Here is a 20,869-nt window from a genome sequence, read left to right on the forward strand (position 1 = left end):
ATTTCCTGAATCGCTGAAGCGGAGGGAGGACTGGGGCGCGGCCCTACCACTAGCTCAAAAGGGAGGGGGGGCGGGTCAGGAAAGGAGGAAGGACGAGAGGTGTCCCAAGAACAGGGCAGTGCTGCCGGGGCTATGGTTCCCCGGTAAAGCGCCGAAAGAGGACTTCTGTGGGCCAGAGTAACTTCTGTAGGCCAGGCCTGCCGGCTCTTCGTTCCGCGCCGGAGCATCCCCCCTCCCCGCATTCCCGAGGTGGTTCGGCCCGAGAGGCCGGCGTCTCTCCCCCACTTTGCCGTTCACCCGGAGCGCTCGGGACTTGCCCGTAGTGGTGACGGCGGCAACATGTCTGTGGCGTTCGCAGCCCCCAGGCAGCGAGGCAAGGGGGAGATCACTCCCGCTGCGATTCAGAAGGTGAAGCCTCGCGGGGTCGGGGATGCCAGGCCCATCCTGCCCTTGGGAGCGCCACCGGGGGCCGGCCCGGGACTCGGCCGGGCCGGGGGCGAAGGCGGGCCTGCTGGAGGCGGTGGTGTGTGGGAACCCGAGCCGCGGGCTGTGCCTGAGTGGGTGGCGGAAGGCGGCGAACCGGTTCTCCCACGGAGTCCTTCGCGCGTTTGGGCTCTTTCCTACAGGCACAAAAGCCCAAGTAACCGCCGCCGGATTTCTCTAGGGATGGGGCGGCGTTCGGGCGGCGGGGCGCGTGCGCCCGGCGGCAGCGGCCGCGCGGGGAAGGGCTGTTTGTCGGAGCCGGCGCCCCCCGCGGCCCCGCGCGTCGCTCCGGAGTTACTTTGGCGTCGCCCCGCCCAGCGCGCCGCGGCTGCTTCGTGCACACCCGACCTCGGGTCGCGGGAGGCCGAGGGGAAGTCGGAGCGCGGGTCGCCGCCCTCCCCCGCGCTGCGCACTTCGGCCGACTTGGGGAGCTCCCGGGAGAACTTGGGGGGACGCTGCTACAGCCTGAGGGGTGGGCGAAGGAGGACCTTATGGACTTCGGGGTTACCCTCGGAGTTCCCTTCTCCCTTCCGGATTCACCCCCTGTCTGTGTACATCTGCAGCAAGTACTCGTGGAGCGCTTGCTCTGGGTGCTCAGGCTACAGTGGTGAGCCGTGGTCCCTGCCTTCATGGAACTTGGGAGTCTAGTGGTGGAGACAATCTGATAATCGTGACTTATTGGAGAAATCGTGATAAATACACGGGAGGTGTGTCCCTTTTAGAGGGTAGTGATGCCTCTGTCGCTGCTGTGTTACTGCCAGTTAGGGACACAAAGCTTCTTTATTGTCCGCTATCCCTTGTTGCCTGTGAGCAAGGCAGTAATCTGAACTTTAGTTAGCCAGACTTTGAAAAGTTACTTGCTAAATTGAGCAGTTTACCTTAAATATTTCGGTTTTGTTGTATACACTGGGATGAAGATGAAAATGGAAGAAAAGTCAACTTTTTGTACCACGCAGGACACTACTGTATGCCCAGCAGATTATGTTAATGGGTTTCTGTTTACTGTCAGGTTCTTTGTAGCGTGGCATTTGACATTTGCCCAACTGTTGCTTTATTTTATGAATAAACCGGCTTGTCAGTGCCTGGAAATGCACTGCTTTCATGTAGTGCATTGGGCTAAGTCTGCAGCCTGGCAAATAGCTCCAAGTACGTACACGAAAGACGTGTTTCTGGAGGGATTCACTTTTTATTTTTATGTTTGGACTGTAGAAGAGTCCTGAGGTTGTTTGGTTGGCTTCCAAGAAGAGTTTTTCTTACATACATGCTAAGATATTTATTATGAGTGATTAATTCAGAAGCTACAGATCAATTAGTTTTCATTCTTAGATGAGAAAAGAAAATGGATTCCAAATTAAGTGCCTTACTCTACAGTATGAGAGATCGATGTTAGAAATGAGACATATTCAACAGTGAAGTTTGTTAGCTTGAGTAATTGAGGAGATATGTTGTGAAATCATTAGCTTGGACTAATGGATTTTAAAGACATATTTTTTTGGCATCCAAGGATTCTATTTAGGAAATAACTGCACTTTTTGGAAGAGCATGTCTATATATATATATTTATATTTCCTGGCAAGTGAAGATTGTGATTCCTGTGTGGGAAGAAGTTGCAATTAAGGTTAAATGGATTTTTGTTTTTTAAAAGAGCTACACTAACTAAATTAATGAGATAGAGTGATTATTGTCTTATACTTTATTAAGTCTTGGAAAGGTGGAGCAAGTTCAGGAGGAACATGTACTTCTGTCCCTTGACCTTAAGATAAATCTGAGCCCCTGAAATCAGAATCATAATCAAATCCCTGATTTGCACAGGATTGCGAAGCTGGCACTCAATCTAACTGGCCTTTTCATTGCTACATCAGTACTCTTTCCTCAGTGCAACCTTGCTTAGATGTGTTATTTAGCCCATAAAGCCAATATTGCTTTGAATTGCTGTAAGACGATAGAGTGATAAATTGATAGGCTTTTTGTTTTTAAACACTTGGGACAACTTAATTATAAGGTAAGCTCATGAAGTCTGCAACAAATATACATGTTTAGAAATTACCGTGTTTGATTATTCCATATTTGGAGAATCACAGAACCATACTGTGTGGCACTTGGAAACTAGCCATCTATCTCCTCAAGCTTCATGGGCTTACATTTTCATGTGTTCATTGTGGGTAAGGACAGAATTTTTCTTTACTACTGCAAAATGTAAAAATGATGCAAAGTCAGCTTGGCGACTTTTAGTCTTAACAGGCTAAAGCCTCTATTACAGGTAGTAGAGGTAATAAAATGTTTGAATACAAAAGAAAACCCTCCTGGGCTTCAGGTAATAATTCAGAGGGAGAATTATTGGAATAGAGTTATTTGAAAATTGTTGATTAAACATATTGCAGAGGTGTAGAATAAGACTTAAAAGACTGGAATAGATTCAGTTCCTATATGAGTATACATTTCTAGAAATCTGAAGGATGTTTAAAAATTTTACATGATGCACTAGATTTACAATAAACTTTTTCTAATTTTATTTCAGATGTTGGATGAAAATAACCATCTTATTCAGTGTATAATGGACTATCAGAATAAAGGAAAGACCTCAGAGTGTTCTCAGTAAGAATGATACGAAAAAATTTTTTGTATTCATTTTTCTGTGTTGGTTAATTTTTTCTTCTTTTTAATAATAGGTTTATTGAGATATAATTCACATACCATGCAATTCACGCATTTTAAAGTGTACAATTCAAAGCTTTTAGTATATTCATAGAGTTGTGTTATCATCACTTCAGTCCATTTTAAAACATTTTCATCATCTCCAAAGGAATCCTGTACTCATTAGCAGTAATTTACCATTCCCAACTCCTAATCCCTCACCCCCTGACAACTGCTAATCTGCTTTCTGTCTGTGTAGATTGGCCTGTTATGGACATTTTATGTAAATGACTTCGTATAATATGGGGTCTTTTTTGACTGAGTTCTTTTCCTTAGCATAATATTTTCCAAGGTTCATCAATGTTGAAACATATATCAATACTTCCTTTCTATTGCTGAATAATTTTTCATTGTATGGTTATACCATGTTTTATTTATCAGTAATGGACATTTGAGTTTTCATTTCTTGGCTTAAAGAATACCTCTGTGAACATTAGTGTACAATTTTGTGTGTGACTTTTTCTGATTTTTATAAAAGAAAAATTTGTTCTTTGGGATGCAGTGGGTATCTTTTTCTTCTTTTTTTAATACTTATCCTACATTGTAAAATAATGACTTCAAATTTTTTTGTAGTCTTGATTTGTGGAAAATTTAGATCGTCACATATATAGGATATTTAGTTACATCCATATATGTGGTAGAGAAAGCAAAGCTTCTAATAAATAGAGAATTGGTTATCATTCATAAGAACCAAACTTGTTATTTTGAAGTGATGTGTCAGAAGTAAATGCTGTCCTTAATAGAATCCAATGTAGTGGAACAAGTTGAATGTTTTATCAAAAGTCTCTAGAATAGCACTGTCCAGTAGAAATATATTGTAAGCCATATATATATAATTTTACATTTGCTGATAGACACATTAAATAAGTAGAAGGAGACAGGAGAAATTAATATTAATAATATATTTCACTTAAGCCATTATTTCCAAAATAATATCACTTTAATACATAATCAGTATAAATATATTAATGAGATAGTTTATATTCTTTTGTTTCATACTTAGTCTTTGAAATCCCTTGTGAATCTTACTCTCATAACACATCATTTTGAACTAGCCACGTTTCATTTTACCTAGTGGCTGCTTTATTGGACAGTGCAGCTCTAAAATATTTTATTCTCACCATTGTTTTGTGACACATCTGTCTCTCCTAGAGATCTCACTGGTCTGTCCTCAAGTAGACTTTTCCAGCAACTCTGGGTCTTGCCTTTGCATGCGCTTTCCTGCTATGCTGGACTTTTGCTATCACTTGGTTCTCCCTCAATCTCATTTTGAGTCTCTCTTGGTTACTTTGTCTTTTTCCTCTTTGTTTAATATCATTTTTGAAATGAAAAAGTCATGTAGGGTCATTGTAAAAAGAAAATCATAAAGTACAAAATTTGGTAGAGATAAAAGCAAGTCACATTTCACTTTCCACTCTTAGACTTCTTTCCTCTCTACAGGGGTAACTACTTTTAATGGTTTAGTACCTATCTTTCTAAATATTTCTTCATGCATTTACACATGCACTCATATCTATAGAAACACATTTATTTATTTATTTTTTAAATTTTATTTTTTTATTTGAGAGAGAGAGACAGCCAGCGAGAGAGGGAACACAAGCAGGGGGAGTGGGAGAGGAAGAAGCAGGCTCCTAGCGGAGAAGCCTGATGTGGGGCTCGATCCCAGAATGCCGGGATCACGCCCTGAGCTGAAGGCAGACGCTTAACGACTGCGCCACCCAGGCGCCCCTACATAAACACATTTAGATAAATGTTTTTTAATAGATTAGAATTTTATAAATGGAACGACTGGGTCAAAGACCATGCTAAATTGCCAAATTACCCTGCAAAAGGATTATATTGGTTTGCTTTCTCTCAGCCAGATTTCAGAGCCTTGGTTTTCAGCATCCTCTGCCAACATTGAGTATTAGTCGTCCTTCAAAAATTTTTGCACACCTGGTTGGTGAAAGTGGTATCTTTCTCTAAAACTTTTTAATTTGAAATAATTTCATTCTTACAAAAAAATTTTAAAGACAGTATAAGAAATTCCATATGTCCTTCAGTTTCATTTTTCTCCATATCATTCATTTTTTCTCCATATTGTTTCTCTGAAACATTTGAGAATAAGTTGCAGACGTGATTCTTTCTTACCTTTAGTTACCTCAGTGTCTATTTCATAAAACAGGCACAGATTCTTAAATAATCAGAGCATAATTGTTAAACTTAAGAATGCAATACTATAATCTTCAGACCTGTTTAAAATTTTGCCAGTTGTCCCATTAATGTATTTTTTTCAGGTTTAGAATCCAGGGCAAGGTCGGATGTTGCATTTATTTGTCACATACCTTGAGTATACCTTTGATCTGAAACCATTCTTCAGTCTGTTATCTTTCATGTTGTTGATGCTGTTGAAGAATACATGGCAGTTATTTTGTGGAATGTCCCTCATTTTGGGTTTGGTGTTTCCCCTTGATTAGATTCATGTTATGCTCTTTTGGCAGGGGCATCACAAATATGGTGGTGTGTCCTTCTCAGTGCATTCTCCAGTAGCTGTATGATAGTGATTTGTCCCAGTATTTGTGAGAATCTTAATCACTTAGTTGAGGTGAGGCCTGCCAGTTTCTCCACTGTAAAGTTACTATTTTTCTCTTTTTAATTCATATGCATTTTGTTGGGCAGATACCTTGAGACACACGTATGTTGTTCCTTCTTTACTTTCTTTTTTCCTTTTTTTTTTTTTTTTTAGCATTTATTTTAGTGTCCATCATCCAATGATTCTTAATTGAAACAGTTATTACTGTGGTGGTTGCCAGATGGTGACTAAATCAATCAGTCTTTCTACATTTATTTAAAATCCTACTCTAAGGAAACCATTTCTCATTTCCTGCCCCCATTCACTCATTCATCTATTTATATCTGAATGGATTTATGGATTCTTACTGTATTCTTTAGGTTATAATGTTATTCTGTTTTCTTTCTTAAGTTGTCCCCGATGTTGATCACTGGAGCCCCTCAAGCTGGCTTTTTGGTATCCATTATTTTTTGAGCATTTTCTTATGTTCTTAATACCACAAAATGTTCTAGGCTCATCTTGTTCTTTTTCCTGCCCCAGTTTGGAATTACCCATTTCTTCAAGCCCTGGTTCTTTTTTTAGAGTTAGAAACTTAGGAGTACTAGGATATTTTATTTTCTAGTCATTTGTACATTTTGCATTTTATATGACCATTTCCCTTACTTTTATGTATATTGTTTCTTTAATGAGCCATGTCTGTTTATATTTCAAAATATTCTTTAAAAAATTAATTAGCTTAGTTTAACTATGGATAATCATCAGTGGTAAGAAGATCACTGCCTCAGATCAGCCATGGGGTAATAAAAGTTGACAGGCTCTGATCAGAATACTTATTTTCACCTATGGCTTTTTAAACTGCCAGGTACAGCCAAGGGATTTTGTGGCATAGGAGTGGTTCAGTTTCTTAAAGGACCCAGCAGTACATGGCATGGATAGGACGTGTTCAGATCTACAATCAACCTTTTCAACTTGAGTCAGCAAAAGTTTATACTGTTTTATTCTTTATATTCTTAGATTTTTTGTGTATAATATGATTATTTCCCCCTTTTCTGCATAGTGGAATAGACTTCATTTTCTCACATATTTGGTGCAGATGGGGCTTAAATTGCTTTAGATGAAGTCTTATATTTTGCTCTTCCTGATGGATTTAATTTCATTCTTAGAGTTCTTTAGATATTCTTTTTCAAGTTGTTAGTGTTGGTTTGTGAGTAAAGAGAAGAAAATTCCTCCTCTCAACCTTAAATGTTCTTGTTTCTTGCATTAGGAGAAGGAAAAGGAAAATGAAGAGGAACATCAATAAATGACAGCCATCTGGGAATTGATAGTTCAATTTTAATTAAACAATTCCTTAAGATGTGATAACTTTGCCTAAAACAATATTTTTTTAATATAAAATAACTTTATTTTTATGAAAGTAGCATATGAATTGTAGAAAATGAAAAAACACAGATAACGTAAAAATAAGATAACAACCACTGTATTTTCACCACCTAAAGATTTTTCACTGGTAACATCTCTGTATATTGCTGTATCTTTATCTACATACATGTGCACACACTTCTGTTATGCTCAAGAAAGTTAGTAAATCACTTGTGGGGCTCATATGCACAGATCCTCTTCCCTTTAAATTCTGGTAACGTGTGAGAAAGTATTGTTGTTCTGTTTTAGTGTTTAATTTGAGTATTTTCTAAATCAGCAGGTACTTACTTAAATCAACCCTTATTTTTTGTATTTCATCATGAGTGTAGCTACTTCAGAGAGTCCTGTAAGTGGTTTTCATGCAAAAAAATTTGTATTAATCATTATATAAAAGAATGTAGTTTTTACTCTAGTTAGGAAGATAACTTTTATTCTGTAAATTGTATTTCTGTTGTTTTATAATCTTCATAGTATCTTGGTAAAGGTTTATTGTTAAAAATGAGATCTGATTTTTTCGGGTTCATTTTTTAATTGTATCAATAAATTTAATAGTGGTTATGTGACCTTACTCCCGATAATTGATGTGGTGGTTCTTAGTGGAATCTTTGGGAAGTGGTACTGCCTCTCATTTTTAGGTTAATAATTATGGGTGTTTTGAAATATCTGCCAGTATTTATTAGGAAGTTACCATCATCAGACGTAAAATGTTGAATATGTGTATATCTGTCCTTGTCATTATACTCAGTTTTCTTTTGTTAATATAGACTGTTTTAGAGATAATAAACATGTACCTTAAAAAAGTAAAAGTATATACAGAATAAAGTTTCTCAGAAAAATATTTCTTTAATATTTGTAGAAGAATACTTTTTATTATCATTTCAGTAGAGTCAGCTGAAGCCAGATTCTTCTGGAATGATTGTTTATTCCTTTTTAGGTGATGTATACACATACTTGTAAAAGAATGTGAATTTATACTACATTTTCATTAATGTTCATCTTTGAGTTTTGAATGATTTTAGGAAAGCTTATTTAATGAATGCTGTAAATATAATGCAATTTACAAAAAAGAAAACCTAAAGTTAGATAAGATACATTAGGTAAAAGATTTGGGGCTGTTGGGACAATTGGAGTAATTTGAAGGGGTTTGTGGATTACATGGTAATATTGTATCAATATTTGTTATACTGCGGTTGTATATGGGAATTTCCTTGTTTTTAGGAAGTGGACACTGAAGTGTTAGGAATAGTGGGATATTATGTCTGTAACTGACTCAAAAGATTTTGACAGGTGTGTGTGTGTTTAGAGATGGAGTAAGACAAATGTGAAATTCTGACAATTGGGGAGTGTGGGAGAAAGATATTTGGGAATTCTTCATACTATTCTTAAAACTGTAGGTTTAAAATTATTTCAAAAATTAAAAGAAAGATTTAGGTTGGGGAAATGTCTTAAAATTAAAGTACTCCATAAAAGATGCTGTATTTATAGATATTTAGAACCACAAGGGACTTTGGAGATCTACTTCAACTCCCATTATTTTACAAATGAGGCCGTAGGAGTGTGGCAGTTAGATTTAACAGTATTCTAATGTGGACTTGTTAAGTACTAATCAGCATGACTAAAATTTTTTCTTAAAGGATCATGAGGAAGCCATAGTCTCTTAGTAAGGTTTGTTATTTTTATTTTTGCAGGGTGGTCAGCAAACCTCATATCTACGTATATTAAAGCCATATTAATACTCAGAGAAGAAAAGAAAAACTTCAAGAAATAGACTTTCAAATGGGTTATATGTTGGTTTTTTTTTTTTAATAAAGATTTTATTTATTTTTCAGAGAGAAAGAGAGCACAAGCAGGGGGAGAGACAGGTTGAGGGAGAAGCAGCCTGATGCGATGGGTGGGGGGGAGGCTAGATCCCATGGATCATGACCTGAGCCAAAGGCAGATGCTTAACTGACTGACCAACCTAGGCGACCCTGGGTTATATGTTCTAATTAAAAATGGCTGGTTGGTTTTAAAAAATGGCAAGATTTTGGAACCCTATATCTTAAATTCCATTCAAGATCTTTGCAGAATAATGAAAGAGTTCCAGCTAGTGTTTCCTGTTAGTGCTGTTTTAAGAATTTTGACAACATAATTAAGCATTATGAATAATTCAGTACAATATAATAAATCCTGGTTCTCTTTTTTCTAAGGATCACTGTAACAAACCTTGTATCATGTCTGATTGAGCAACACAGTGTAATATGTGAGGAGGAGCATTAAGAACCTAAACTTGTTTTTATTTTTTATTTTTTTTATTTTTATTTTTTTATGTATCATCACATCTAATCTTTTTTTATATTAATTTTTTATTATGTTATGTTAGTCACCATACAGTACATCCCTAGTTTTTGATGTAATGTTCCATGATTCATTACTTGCGTCTAACACCCAGTGCACCATGCAATACGTGCCCTCCTTACTACCCATCACCAGTCTATCCCAATCCCCTACCCCCTCCCCTCTGAAGCCCTCAGTTTGTTTCCCAGAGTCCATAGTCTCTCATGGTTCATTCCCCCTTCTGTTTACCCCCCTTCATTCTTCCCTTTCTTCTACCGATCTTCCTATTTCTTGTGGTCCATAAATGAGTGAAACCATATGATAATTGTCTTTCTCTGCTTGACTTATTTCACTTAGCATTATCTCCTCCAGTCCTGTCTATGTTGCTGCAAATTAAACTTGTTTATAAACAACAGAAACAAAACCAAAAGGAAACAAAGAAACTTTATGAAGTGTTGGTTATGTCTGTTACCTTGATGGTGGTGATGGTGCCAAAGGTCTTCTCATCAAATTGTACAATTTAAATATGTGTGGGTCTTTGTATATTGGTTATACCTCTAATAAATCTGTAAAAAATAAAAAAGAGCCTAAACTTGTTAGGAAAATTGAAGGTCAGTGAGAAGTAAGGTTATTTTTTTTTTCCTCTGATAAGAAAAAAGTAGTAAAACCAGTTCTAATAGAAAAAAATTATGCAGCAAAAGATTTCCTAGGATTCCTTACATGGTGTGTAGAAAACGATTTCATCTGGGATCTGTGTTAGAAAACTTTATTTAGCTGAATAAAGTTCTTTAATTTTCATTATTTTAATTTGTATTTAATGTTCCTAGGTAAACAAAATTCTAAAACAGCCTAACAATTTGGTGTAGGATTTTAAGTTTGTATTTGGAGGGTTTACAAACACTAGTAACTGGATCACTACCAATTTGCAGAGAGTTAGCAAAACTAATTCATAAGATCACAGTGATCATGTTTAATCACTTCATTGCACTAGTGAGAATTTGCTTTATATTATAAAGTTAATTCTTAATGTTATTAGTGCCGTTATTTTCTGTCTCATATATGCGTGTGTGTGTGTATATATATGTATGTATATATGTATACATACATACACACACACACACACACGTATGCCTATACGTATATATATTTGTAACTGAAGACACCTATTCATTGTCCTCTCTACACGCTGAGCCCTAACAGATGGGCAGTACAACTGCAGCAGGTGTAAATCGTTGGTCAGTGCTGCTGGAGAAAGAAAAGTGGTGTGATTCCTGCCTCCTTCCTGACATTTTCAGCAGAGCCTGTTGCCTGGACTTGGGTTTGAGGTTTTTGGCAATATGAGAATGGCAGGGGGAAGGGAATAAACATGTCAGTTTTGTTGAATTCCTTCATTCTAGATCTCTTTTAAGAAAACACATGTACTATGTGTACAGCCAGTCCATGTCTCAGGAATTCCATTTCCTGAGCTGTGCAAATATTATACATGTTATTAACCTTTCTAAACCTCAGGTGCCTCATCTGTAAAATGGAGACAATGAGCACTTTTACCTCATAGTGTGGGTTTGAGGATTGACTGAAATATATAAGTATATGAAACAACTATAGCAATAGCTAGCACATGGCAAGAGCTCTGTGTGTGTCATTATCTTTGAATGTATTTATTATTTGGAATTATTTTGCAGAGGAACTAGGAAAAAATTGAAGTGCTATTGATGTTCAGGTAACATAAATCTTTTATTAAACTCGAGAAATAATTAGAATGCTATTTGTATTTAAGCAGATAGGAAGAAAATTATTTTTAATATTGATACTTGTTTTTTTGTTTTAATAGGTATCAGCAGATGTTGCATACGAATTTGGTCTACCTTGCCACAATAGCAGATTCTAATCAAAATATGCAGTCTCTTTTACCAGCAGTAAGTACCTTTAAAATAGTGTGAAGTAGACAAAATCTTATATAGAGTTATGTACAGGATAACACATTTTTGTTTAGTGATTTTGAAGTTTTGTTTAGTAAATTCTGCCCTCTGAGAACATGAGGGTATTCTTCTGTATGATCTAAAAGCTTCATTGTTTTGCTTTCATATTTAATTTGAATCAATTCACCCGAGAATTGTTTCCCCTCCCTGAAGAAGTTATATCCATTCATCCATTCACCCACATACTCACCCGCCTGCTTTCTTATTTATTTATTTTAATTTGTAATTGCACATATAATTTATGAATAAGTATGGAGTATTTCAAAGCAAATCCCAGGCATCATGTACTTTCCCTGGTAAATACTTCATATGCATCTCTAGCAGAGAAGCAGCATTATTCCACCCAATAAGATTAACCAAAATTTCTTAATGTCTTATTATACCCAGGCTGTCTTCAGTTTTCACTGATTATCTTAAAAACACCCAAATGCTTAAATGATTGCTTGCTGCAGAATCCAGACAAGATCCACATATTGCATTGGTTGATATGTGTCTTAAGTCTCTTTGAATCTGTATCAGGTTATCTTTTTTATTCTCCATTTATTTGTTGAAGAAACTGGGTCATATATTTTGTAGAGTTTCTTACATTCTGGATTTGGCTGATTGTATCCTCTTGGTCCTTTAACGTGTTCTTCCATTTCATCTCTTATTTCCTATAAACTGATAATTAGGTAGGGAGGTTTGATTAGAGTTAGTTTCAGTTTTGTGTTAAGAATATTTCATTGACTGGGGCGCCTGGGTGGTGCAGTTGTTAAGCGTCTGCCTTTGGCTCAGGGCGTAATCCCAGCGTTCTGGGATCGAGCCCCACATCAGGCTCCTCTGCTATGAGCCTGCTTCTTCCTCTCCCACTCCCCCTGCTTGTGTTCCCTCTCTTGCTGGCTGTCTCTGTCAAATAAATAAATAAAATCTTTAAAAAAAAAAAAAAGAATATTTCATTGAGGGGCACCTGGGTGGCTCAGTCGGTTAAGTGTCTGACTCTTGATCTCAGCTCAGGTCATGATCTCAGGATCGTGAGTTGAAGCCCTGCGTCAGGTTCTACTTAGAATATTTCATTGATGGTGCTGTGTATTGCCTATTGTATCACATCAGGAGGAACATTTTGGTTGTTCCATTTTTAGTAATGTTAAGATTGATCAGTGGGACGGGGTGTCTGGCTGGCTCAGTCAGTAGAGCATGCAACTCTTGTTCATGAGTTCGAGCCCTAAGTTGGGCATGAAGTCTACCTAAGGGAAAAAAAACAGATTGATCAAGGGGTACAGTTTATACCTCCCTGATGAATCTATTATAAAGTTCTCCATCAGCCTTTCACTTAATGGTTTTAGCAGTCATTGATCCTTGTTGACCAGCTCTGTTATTTCATATTGGGATCACAGAATGATGAATTTTTAATTTTATAGTTCCTCCTATATTTATTAGCTGTACTTCTTTTAAAAAAAGAAAAATTTCCTTTCATCAAGTATTTGGTTATCCTGAGATAGAGAGTCCCTATGTAAAAATCATGATTAAAGGCTGGTTTCTAGCCTCTTACAGTTTTCAGAATAACAGGTTGGCCTCTAGCAATCTCTGAAGGTGACCAGTGATTTTTTTTTATTATTGTCATCTAAACATACACGTTTTTATATTTTTTGTGTCCATTGCAGTCATTCTTTTTAATACTTTAGGTTATCTCCGCTTTGGTCAGTGAGAGCCTGTTCATTTGGCTGCTGTGTCCGTCTGACATGATTCAAGTATTCTTGCATGCTTCTTTTCTTTCAGGATTTGAGAGAGCTATCAGGCTGACTACATTTTCTGCCCCAGAACTATTCTGCCTTGGCTGTTTCGTCAAGCAGCACTTTTTCAATGGGAATTGATATTTAGAAACCACAGTTCGGATGTTTGGGGCATTCATTATTACTGGGTTTTCATTGTTTCTAGGAATTTTTGGTGGACAGAACTAGTAAACACGTTTTTTAGAAAAAGAATTAAAGTGTTGAATTAGTGATATTTCTCTTCAGGAGAGGTTTTTAACTTAGCTTTGATTTTATGTATTATCTTTTCTGTCTTATTCTGAAACGCTTGCTACCTTAATGACATCATTATGGTTGTTTATTTGCTTTATACTAAGATGTATATAATTTCAGTATAACAATACCAGATTGCCACTAACAATAAGATGTTTGTTCTTAAGATATATCCCACTAGGAATATATAATCAATACATTTCTTTTTCACTCTGAAATAATTCATGTGGTTATTACTTTGAATTTGATTACCAGCTAGGTGAAATTTATTTTTGTAAATGGTGTGAGGAATGGGTTCAGTTTCATTTGTTTGCATATGGATAGATTTCTGTTTCAACATTATCTATTGTAAAAACAAAACAATAACTTTTCTCTGTTTTGTCGTGCCACCTATATCATTTATCAAGTGTCCATACATATGTGGGTCTCTGTCTGATCTCTATTCTATCTCTTCAGTCTGTTTTTATAAATTCTGCTATCTTTTCCCCTTGTCATAGTCTTATAAATCTTGATGTATGTTAGAGAAGTTCTTTATTTCTTATGTTTTTCAAGAATATCTTGGCTGTTGGTCCTTTGCATTTCCATATATGCTTACGAATCAGCATGTCCAACATAATGCTGTTGTGATTTTCATTGAGATTATCTTGACTCTCAGTTAATTTGGGGAGAATTTATATCTTCACAGTATTGAGTCTGTCAAATCATGATCGTTGCATATATTTTCATTTATTTAATCCTGTAAATATCTTTCAATGGAGTTTTATGATTTTCCCTGCAGAGGATTTGTGCATCTCTCATTGGACTTATTTCTAGGCACTTCGTATTTTTTGAGGCTATTTTAAGAGTCTTTGTTTTTCAAATGAAGTTTTATTTTCAAACTGCATTTGCTGTTTACATGGAAATGCAATTGATACTGAATTTCAGTCTTGTTCAAATCTTATTTCTAACAGTTTTTCTGTAGATACCTTCTGTTTTCTATATTCACGAACATATTTGTGAATAACGAGTTTTGTTTCTTTCTTGCCAATCCTTACACCTTTTATTTCTTTCTCTTGCCTTACTTCTCTGGCTAGGATCTCCACTACATTCCCGAATAGAAGTGGTGATAGAGGACATCTTTATCTTGTTCCTGATCACAAAGGGAAAGCTTTCACTCTTTGACCATTTATAAGTATGATGTTTGCTGTAGTTTTTTGTAGATGCCTTTTATTAGTTTAAGGAAGTTCCCTTCTGTTTCTGTTGTGCTAAGTAAGAATTTGTATTTTGAATTGATGTTAAATTTTATTAAATACTTTTATTGCTTCTAATGAGATCATAAATTTTTTCTTTTTAATATGTTAATTTGGTGAATTACATTGATTAACTTTTTAATGTGCAATCCATCTTGCATTCTTATAATTAACCTACTTTTTCATGACCCACTTGGTGATGGTCTTTGGTTTGGTTTGGTTTGGTTTGATCATGGTCTCTTAAAAAATTGCTGTATTCAGTTTGTTAAAATTTTGATCAAGATTTGTATGTCTTTGTTCTTGAGTGTAATTGACCTTTAATTTTCCCTTCTTATAATGCATTTGTCTGGGTTTTATTTTGAGGTTATGTTGGTTTTATAAACGAGCTGGAGAATTTTCCTACTTTTCCTGATCTGGAATAATTTGTATGATAGAGCTCCTGTTTCTTAAATGATTGGTATACTTCTTTAGAAAAGCTATCTGGGTTTGGAGTTTTCTTTGTGAGAAGGCTTTTGTTTACTAACTCATTTCTTTATTGGTTATAGGACAATTTATAACATATTTTCTGAGTTGCCTGTTTTGGTAAATTGTGCTTTTTAGCATTTACTAAATTTTCAAATTTATTGGCATAAAGTTCATGAAATAATCTTATCTTTCTAATGTCCTCAGGATCTATGGTGATATTTTCTTTTTTATTTTTAACATAGTTTATTTATGCCTTCTCTTTTAAAATGTTTTTGATCATTCTTACCAGTTGTTTATCTTTTTTTTTTTTGTCTTTTCAAAGAATCCATTTTTGACTTTGATTTTCACAGTGGCAGCATTTCTAAAACTTTTTGTTCTCAGAACCCCATTATACTTAAAAATTATTGAGAACTCTGAAGAACTTTATATGGGTTATATATATCAATATAGTTGTAAGTTTTCCTAATTTTTTAAATTAAGACTGAGAATATTTTTAAAGTATTTATCAGTTCATTTAGAATGAACGATAATAAACCCATTGCATATTAATGTAAATAACATTCTTTAAAGGAAAAATAACTATACCTTTTAGAACAGATTTAATGAGAATGGAATAGCATTGTTTAGTAATTTTGCAAATTTCTTTTACATGTCTGACAATAGAAAACAGCTGTATTCTCATATCTACTTCTGAATTCAATCTAGTGTAATATGTTTTGGTTGAAATAGAACAAAATCCAGTTTTGCTCAGATATGGAATTTAATAGCCTTTCAGATTGTTGTGCAATAATCTTCTTTGATAGTACTGAGGATCTCAACAAGTCTTTTTTCTAAAGGTTATTTGCAGCATGGAATCTGAAACAATATCAATAGATTTTTCTTTTTTTCTTTTTTCTTTTTTTCAAGATTTTATTTATTTATTTGACAGAGGGAGAGGCAGCGAGGGAGGGAACACAAGTAGGGGGAATGGGAGAGGGAAGAAGCAGGCTTCCCACTGAACAGGGAGCCTGATGAAGGGCTCCATCCCAGAACGCTGGAATCATGACCTCAGCCGAGGGCAGACACTGAACGACTGAGCCACCGAGGTACCCCTAAATAGATTTTTCTTATTCTGGTACATTAGAGTTCATTAGTCTGTCCTGCATAATTTTGTAACATGCTTTGGTCATTTGGGAAGTATACATGCATTGAGTTATGTACATCCCTAAATATTGACATATTTCATTATATGAGATGAAAAACCACATTTGTCGAAATCACCAGCAATCTCATCAGAAGTTAAGTATTGGAATGCTGTCAAACTCAAGACAGATAAAAGTTTGCCAAATTCCTAATTCTTGCTTGAAAAGTCAAGTTCAATCATTGGCAACAAATGCTGTCAGTTGTTTTCCAGGCTCACTGTGTTCATTTTTGAGCAAATGTCTGCCAGATACCCAACCCTGGATAAGTATAGTTTGTCTACCAGTTGTTCTTTCAGTAAAAACGGTGTTCCATGAAAACTGCGTAGATCAGCAAGCAACTCAGTCACAGAGTGCTTTTATCTTACTTTGATTGGCAACAGATATATTTATTATTTTCTCATTTTGTCCCAGAATATTTAACTGAGTAATTTTTACTATTTCATCAAGGACATTCTTAAGTGAAATGACTTTTTTTTTAAAGTGCTAGTCTGGCAATCAGTAATACAGTGCTTCACTGTAGAGTTTGGTTCCTTGATTCATGCCAAGGCTCTAGCACTTACACCCACTTTCCTACTTTTGCACCATTGTTTTAAATATCAATATGGCATAAAAGTATTGTTACGGAAGTAGTTTGACCTTTTGGACTCTAAAAGAGTCTTCTTGAGGACCACATTTTGTGTACTGTTGCTCTTTGGCTTGTTTTTGAGTGTGAATAACTTCTGATCTTGTCTTTATTATTCCCTTTTACTTTCTTTTGCTGTATTTTGCTATTCTTTCCCTGAGTTTTGAGATGAATGCCTGCTTCATCAGTTTTCATTTTTTAATGCTAATATATGCATTTAAGGGCATAAATTTCCCCCTAGTCATACATAGTTCTAATATGTAGTATATTCATATTTATTCAGTTCCAAATATTTTTTAATTTCCAGTGTTATTTATTCTTTATACATGGGTTGAGAAACACACTTTTTAGTTTCCAAACATATGGAAATTTTATCATTTTTTTATTAATGATTTCTGGCTTTGTTGCATGTGGTTACATACATTGATATGATTTAGTTCTTTGGAATTCTTTGAGATTTGTTTTATGTTGCAGCATATGGTCAGTTTTTACAGATGTTCTGTGTATATTTAATATGAATGTGTATTCTTTAGCTTCTGAATGCCTGTAAATGTTTATTGGATCAAGCGTGGTGATCTTGTTTGAATCTTCCATAGCTTTACTGTTTTTTTTTTTTTAACCTTTCTGATGCTTTGTTTGTTCAATCAGTTTCTGAGAGATGTATGTTTAAAGTGGATAGCTGTGGATTGTCTCTTTTTCCTTGTAACTCTTCCAAGTTTTTGCTTAATATGACATTTTGAGGCATTGTTAGTAATGGCATATATATTTTAGAGTATTAAAACTCTGGTTCTTTGTAATGTTGAAATTATGAAGTATTTCCCTCTTTATGTCTAATAAATTTAGTCTTCGTGTCTACTTATCTGATATTAGAGTAGCTCAGTTGGTTTTCTTTAGTGTTTGCATGGTATAGTCACCTTTCCATTCCCTTGTGTTAGAGATATGGATGGCATGTAGATTTAAAAAAAAAAAAAAATCCAGTGTAGCAGTCTTTTACTTGGAGCATTAAATCCATCTATTTATATTGAATGTAATCACTCATGTATCTGAGTTTAAAGTTACCATCATACAATGTATGTTCTGTTTGTTCTAATCTGTTGTATATTCCTTTCTGTTCTTTTTTGACTTCTCTTAATTATTTTTTTATTCCTGTTTTCTCTTCTAGTTTGGAAATTATGTACTTCTAAAATTAATATTCTTTCAGTGGTTACTATACTGTTTGTAATATGCATCTCAGATGATTCATGGACCCTTGGATATTTTATTTCTATTCATTCCTCAATGACTCATTTATTGTCATGCATTTTAAATCTTTACATGTTTACTCACAAATTTTTTTTTTTTTTTTTAAGATTTTATTTATTTGTCAGAGACTGACAGGACACAAGCAGGGGGAGCAGCAGGCAGAGGGAGAAGCAGGCTCCCTGCTGAGCAAGGAGCCTGATGTGGGACTCGATCCCAGGATCCTGGTATCATGACCTGAGCTGAAGGCAGATGCTTAACCGACTGAGCCACCCAGGCACCCCACAAATGATTTTTTAAGTTAGTATTCATTAGAGTTATCATCGTTACTGTTTCTGATGCTTTTAATTTCTCCCTTCATTTACAACTTTTTTTCTCAGATCATTTTCCTTTTCCTCCTTAAGAACATGTTTTAGTACTTTTTTTAGGACTGGTTTGCTTGTGACAAATACCTTTGGGTGTTTATTGTTTGGTGATCTGAAAATGCCTTAATTTCACCATTGTTCTTACAGAATATTTTTGCCAGGACAGATTATTGTTTTCCAGCTTATATCTATATAAATATAGTTGTTGGTGTTACTGTTTTGAAGGTAATCTATTTTTTGCTTTCTGAAGTCTTTTTCTGAAGTCTTGCTGTACTGTCTGAAGGTGTGGAGTTCTTTGATTATCCTGCTTGGTGTGTGTTGAGATTGCTGAAATCTGTGAATTGATGTCTTTTGTCAGTTTTAGGAAATTATCAGCTGGCTTTATAGATTGGTTAGCATGCCCATAGCAAATGTCCCCCCCCGCCCAAGTTTGGGCCCACCTGTCTGGATGTTCTTTCTTCTTATGAACTTCTTCTGACCATTTTTTACCTTTCTGTCTGCTCTTCCATATCTTTAAACATATTTTTAAAATATTTGTTGAGCTTTTTTTGTTGTCCTCAGTGGAGAGTTGTTCGAATGTCCTAGTTTGCCATTACCTTAGATGATTCTTTTAAATATTAGAATTGTATTCTGTTTTGCTGTCCATGGAATAACTAAGAGAATATTAGTTACTTTTATGGATTCTCAAATATAACTGTTTCTTTGGAGAGAGAACAGACACTTGCAGAATGACTACTATGCATTGACTCCCTTCAGTATTTCATCCTCAGAAGCCTTTAGGATATTAGTCCATTCTACAGTTGAGGAAGTAGAGTCTCAGAGAGGTTAATTAACATGCCTAGGGACTCGCAGTTGGTAAAATGGTAGCACGGGATTTGAACACTGGCCGTATTGAAAGCAGTTTGTGCATTATTGTTGCTACTAGGATGGAAGGGAAATAAAATCCTGACCAGTTTGCTCTTAAGTTGGTATATCCGGGAAGAACTTGGCTAGGTCTTCATAGAGTTTAAATCTGAATTTTACAACCTGCAGTGTCTTGATTGTTCTGTTTTGAATGCCTTAATCATTTTTGGTTGTTTTTTTTTGGTCTAGCATTATTCTTGTACTTAGGTGTTAATTTAAAAAAAATGTTATGTGACTGGCTCTGCTTATGGTTTGGGGACTAAATTATAGCTTAAAGTGGCAGGTTAAGAATTTAGCTTATCATCACCATGGTGACCTGTAATTAAGTGAGTCTTAACCTGGTTTCCCTGTTCTAGCACATCTGAAGTTAGGACAGATTCTCAACATGTTCTCATCAGTAACACCTAATTATGGCAGGATTCAAGTCTCCGGTTATTGAAAATGTCCCGTTTCCCTTTAGGTAGTTTTATTTAGAATCTTGTGGGTGGTTGGGAAGTGGTATTTGCAAAATGTCCTCTGCTGATTCTGTATCCCTTCTACCTAACCAATTGAAATTCATTGTGTAACTTGTGATGCTGTGCAAACTGTGGATTTTTTCAGTTTGTCTTGATTTGATATATTGTCTTCATAAAATGTAGAAATGTCTTAAAGCCTTAAACATTACAGCTTCTCAAATATGTCTCATATTCTCTCTAGCTTTTATGTAGAATACTAAAATGTTTGGTCAGATCATGTGTCTTGAGATTATTTACTCATTTCTCTTGCCCTTCTTCAGGAAGGTAGTAATTCTTGAGATGTAAAGAAAAGTGGGGCTAGAGAGAGGGAAAAATCAGCTAGAAGGAAACCAGTTGGATTAGAGGCAAAATAGGAAGTAAGGTAAATTTGGGAAAACTAGAGTAACAATATATAATGAATACAACCAGGCTGCCAAAAGGGAAAATATACTAGTTAATAAGTATAGTTTGAGAAATTTTGATCCTGAAAAAGAACTGTATGTTTTGGGGTAAAAAAGTTTTCCGGAATGGCGTTTTTTACTTCATTTAACTAGTTGTGAGAATTGGAAATACACTCATAATTTTATGTAGGTTTAACTTTCAGTTTTTTTCGTGTCTCCCCAAAAGAGGAATTATGTATTCATAGTACTATTTCATATATCTGGAACTAGGCTACATCTAGCAAGCTTTTCCTATTTGAAACAAAGTCAAGAATTCAAAAACCAAGAATAAATGGAAAAAGATCTGTAAGGAAAAAAATAGTTATAAAGCCAGTGCACTAACAGGTATTTTACTTTTTTGTTTGGGCCCTATGTATTCTTTTTTTTTTTTTTTGAAAGATTTTATTTATTTATTTGACAGAGATATTTATTTGACAGCCAGCGAGAGAGGGAACACAAGCAGGGGGAGTGGGAGAGAAAGAAGCAGGC

General features: G+C 35.6%; 1 protein-coding gene across 3 annotated transcripts in view; it reads left to right on the plus strand.

Annotated features, from left to right (window-relative positions):
• The window catches only part of SS18 (SS18 subunit of BAF chromatin remodeling complex), an 83,008-nt gene continuing 62,139 nt past the window's right edge, over positions 1 to 20,869 (plus strand). Inside the window, exons 1-3 of one of the 3 annotated variants that reach the window (XM_026496133.4) lie at positions 1 to 408; positions 3,002 to 3,078; positions 11,295 to 11,379. In XM_026496133.4, the coding sequence (XP_026351918.1) occupies positions 340 to 408; positions 3,002 to 3,078; positions 11,295 to 11,379 (231 nt within the window). In that variant the 5' untranslated portion in view covers positions 1 to 339. The remainder of the gene's footprint in view (positions 409 to 3,001; positions 3,079 to 11,294; positions 11,380 to 20,869) is intronic. The other 2 variants (XM_026496134.4, XM_026496132.4) reach the window with 2 other exon arrangements.

This window comes from Ursus arctos, unplaced genomic scaffold, assembly GCF_023065955.2.
Source record: "Ursus arctos isolate Adak ecotype North America unplaced genomic scaffold, UrsArc2.0 scaffold_17, whole genome shotgun sequence".
Taxonomy (NCBI): Eukaryota; Metazoa; Chordata; class Mammalia; order Carnivora; family Ursidae; genus Ursus; species Ursus arctos.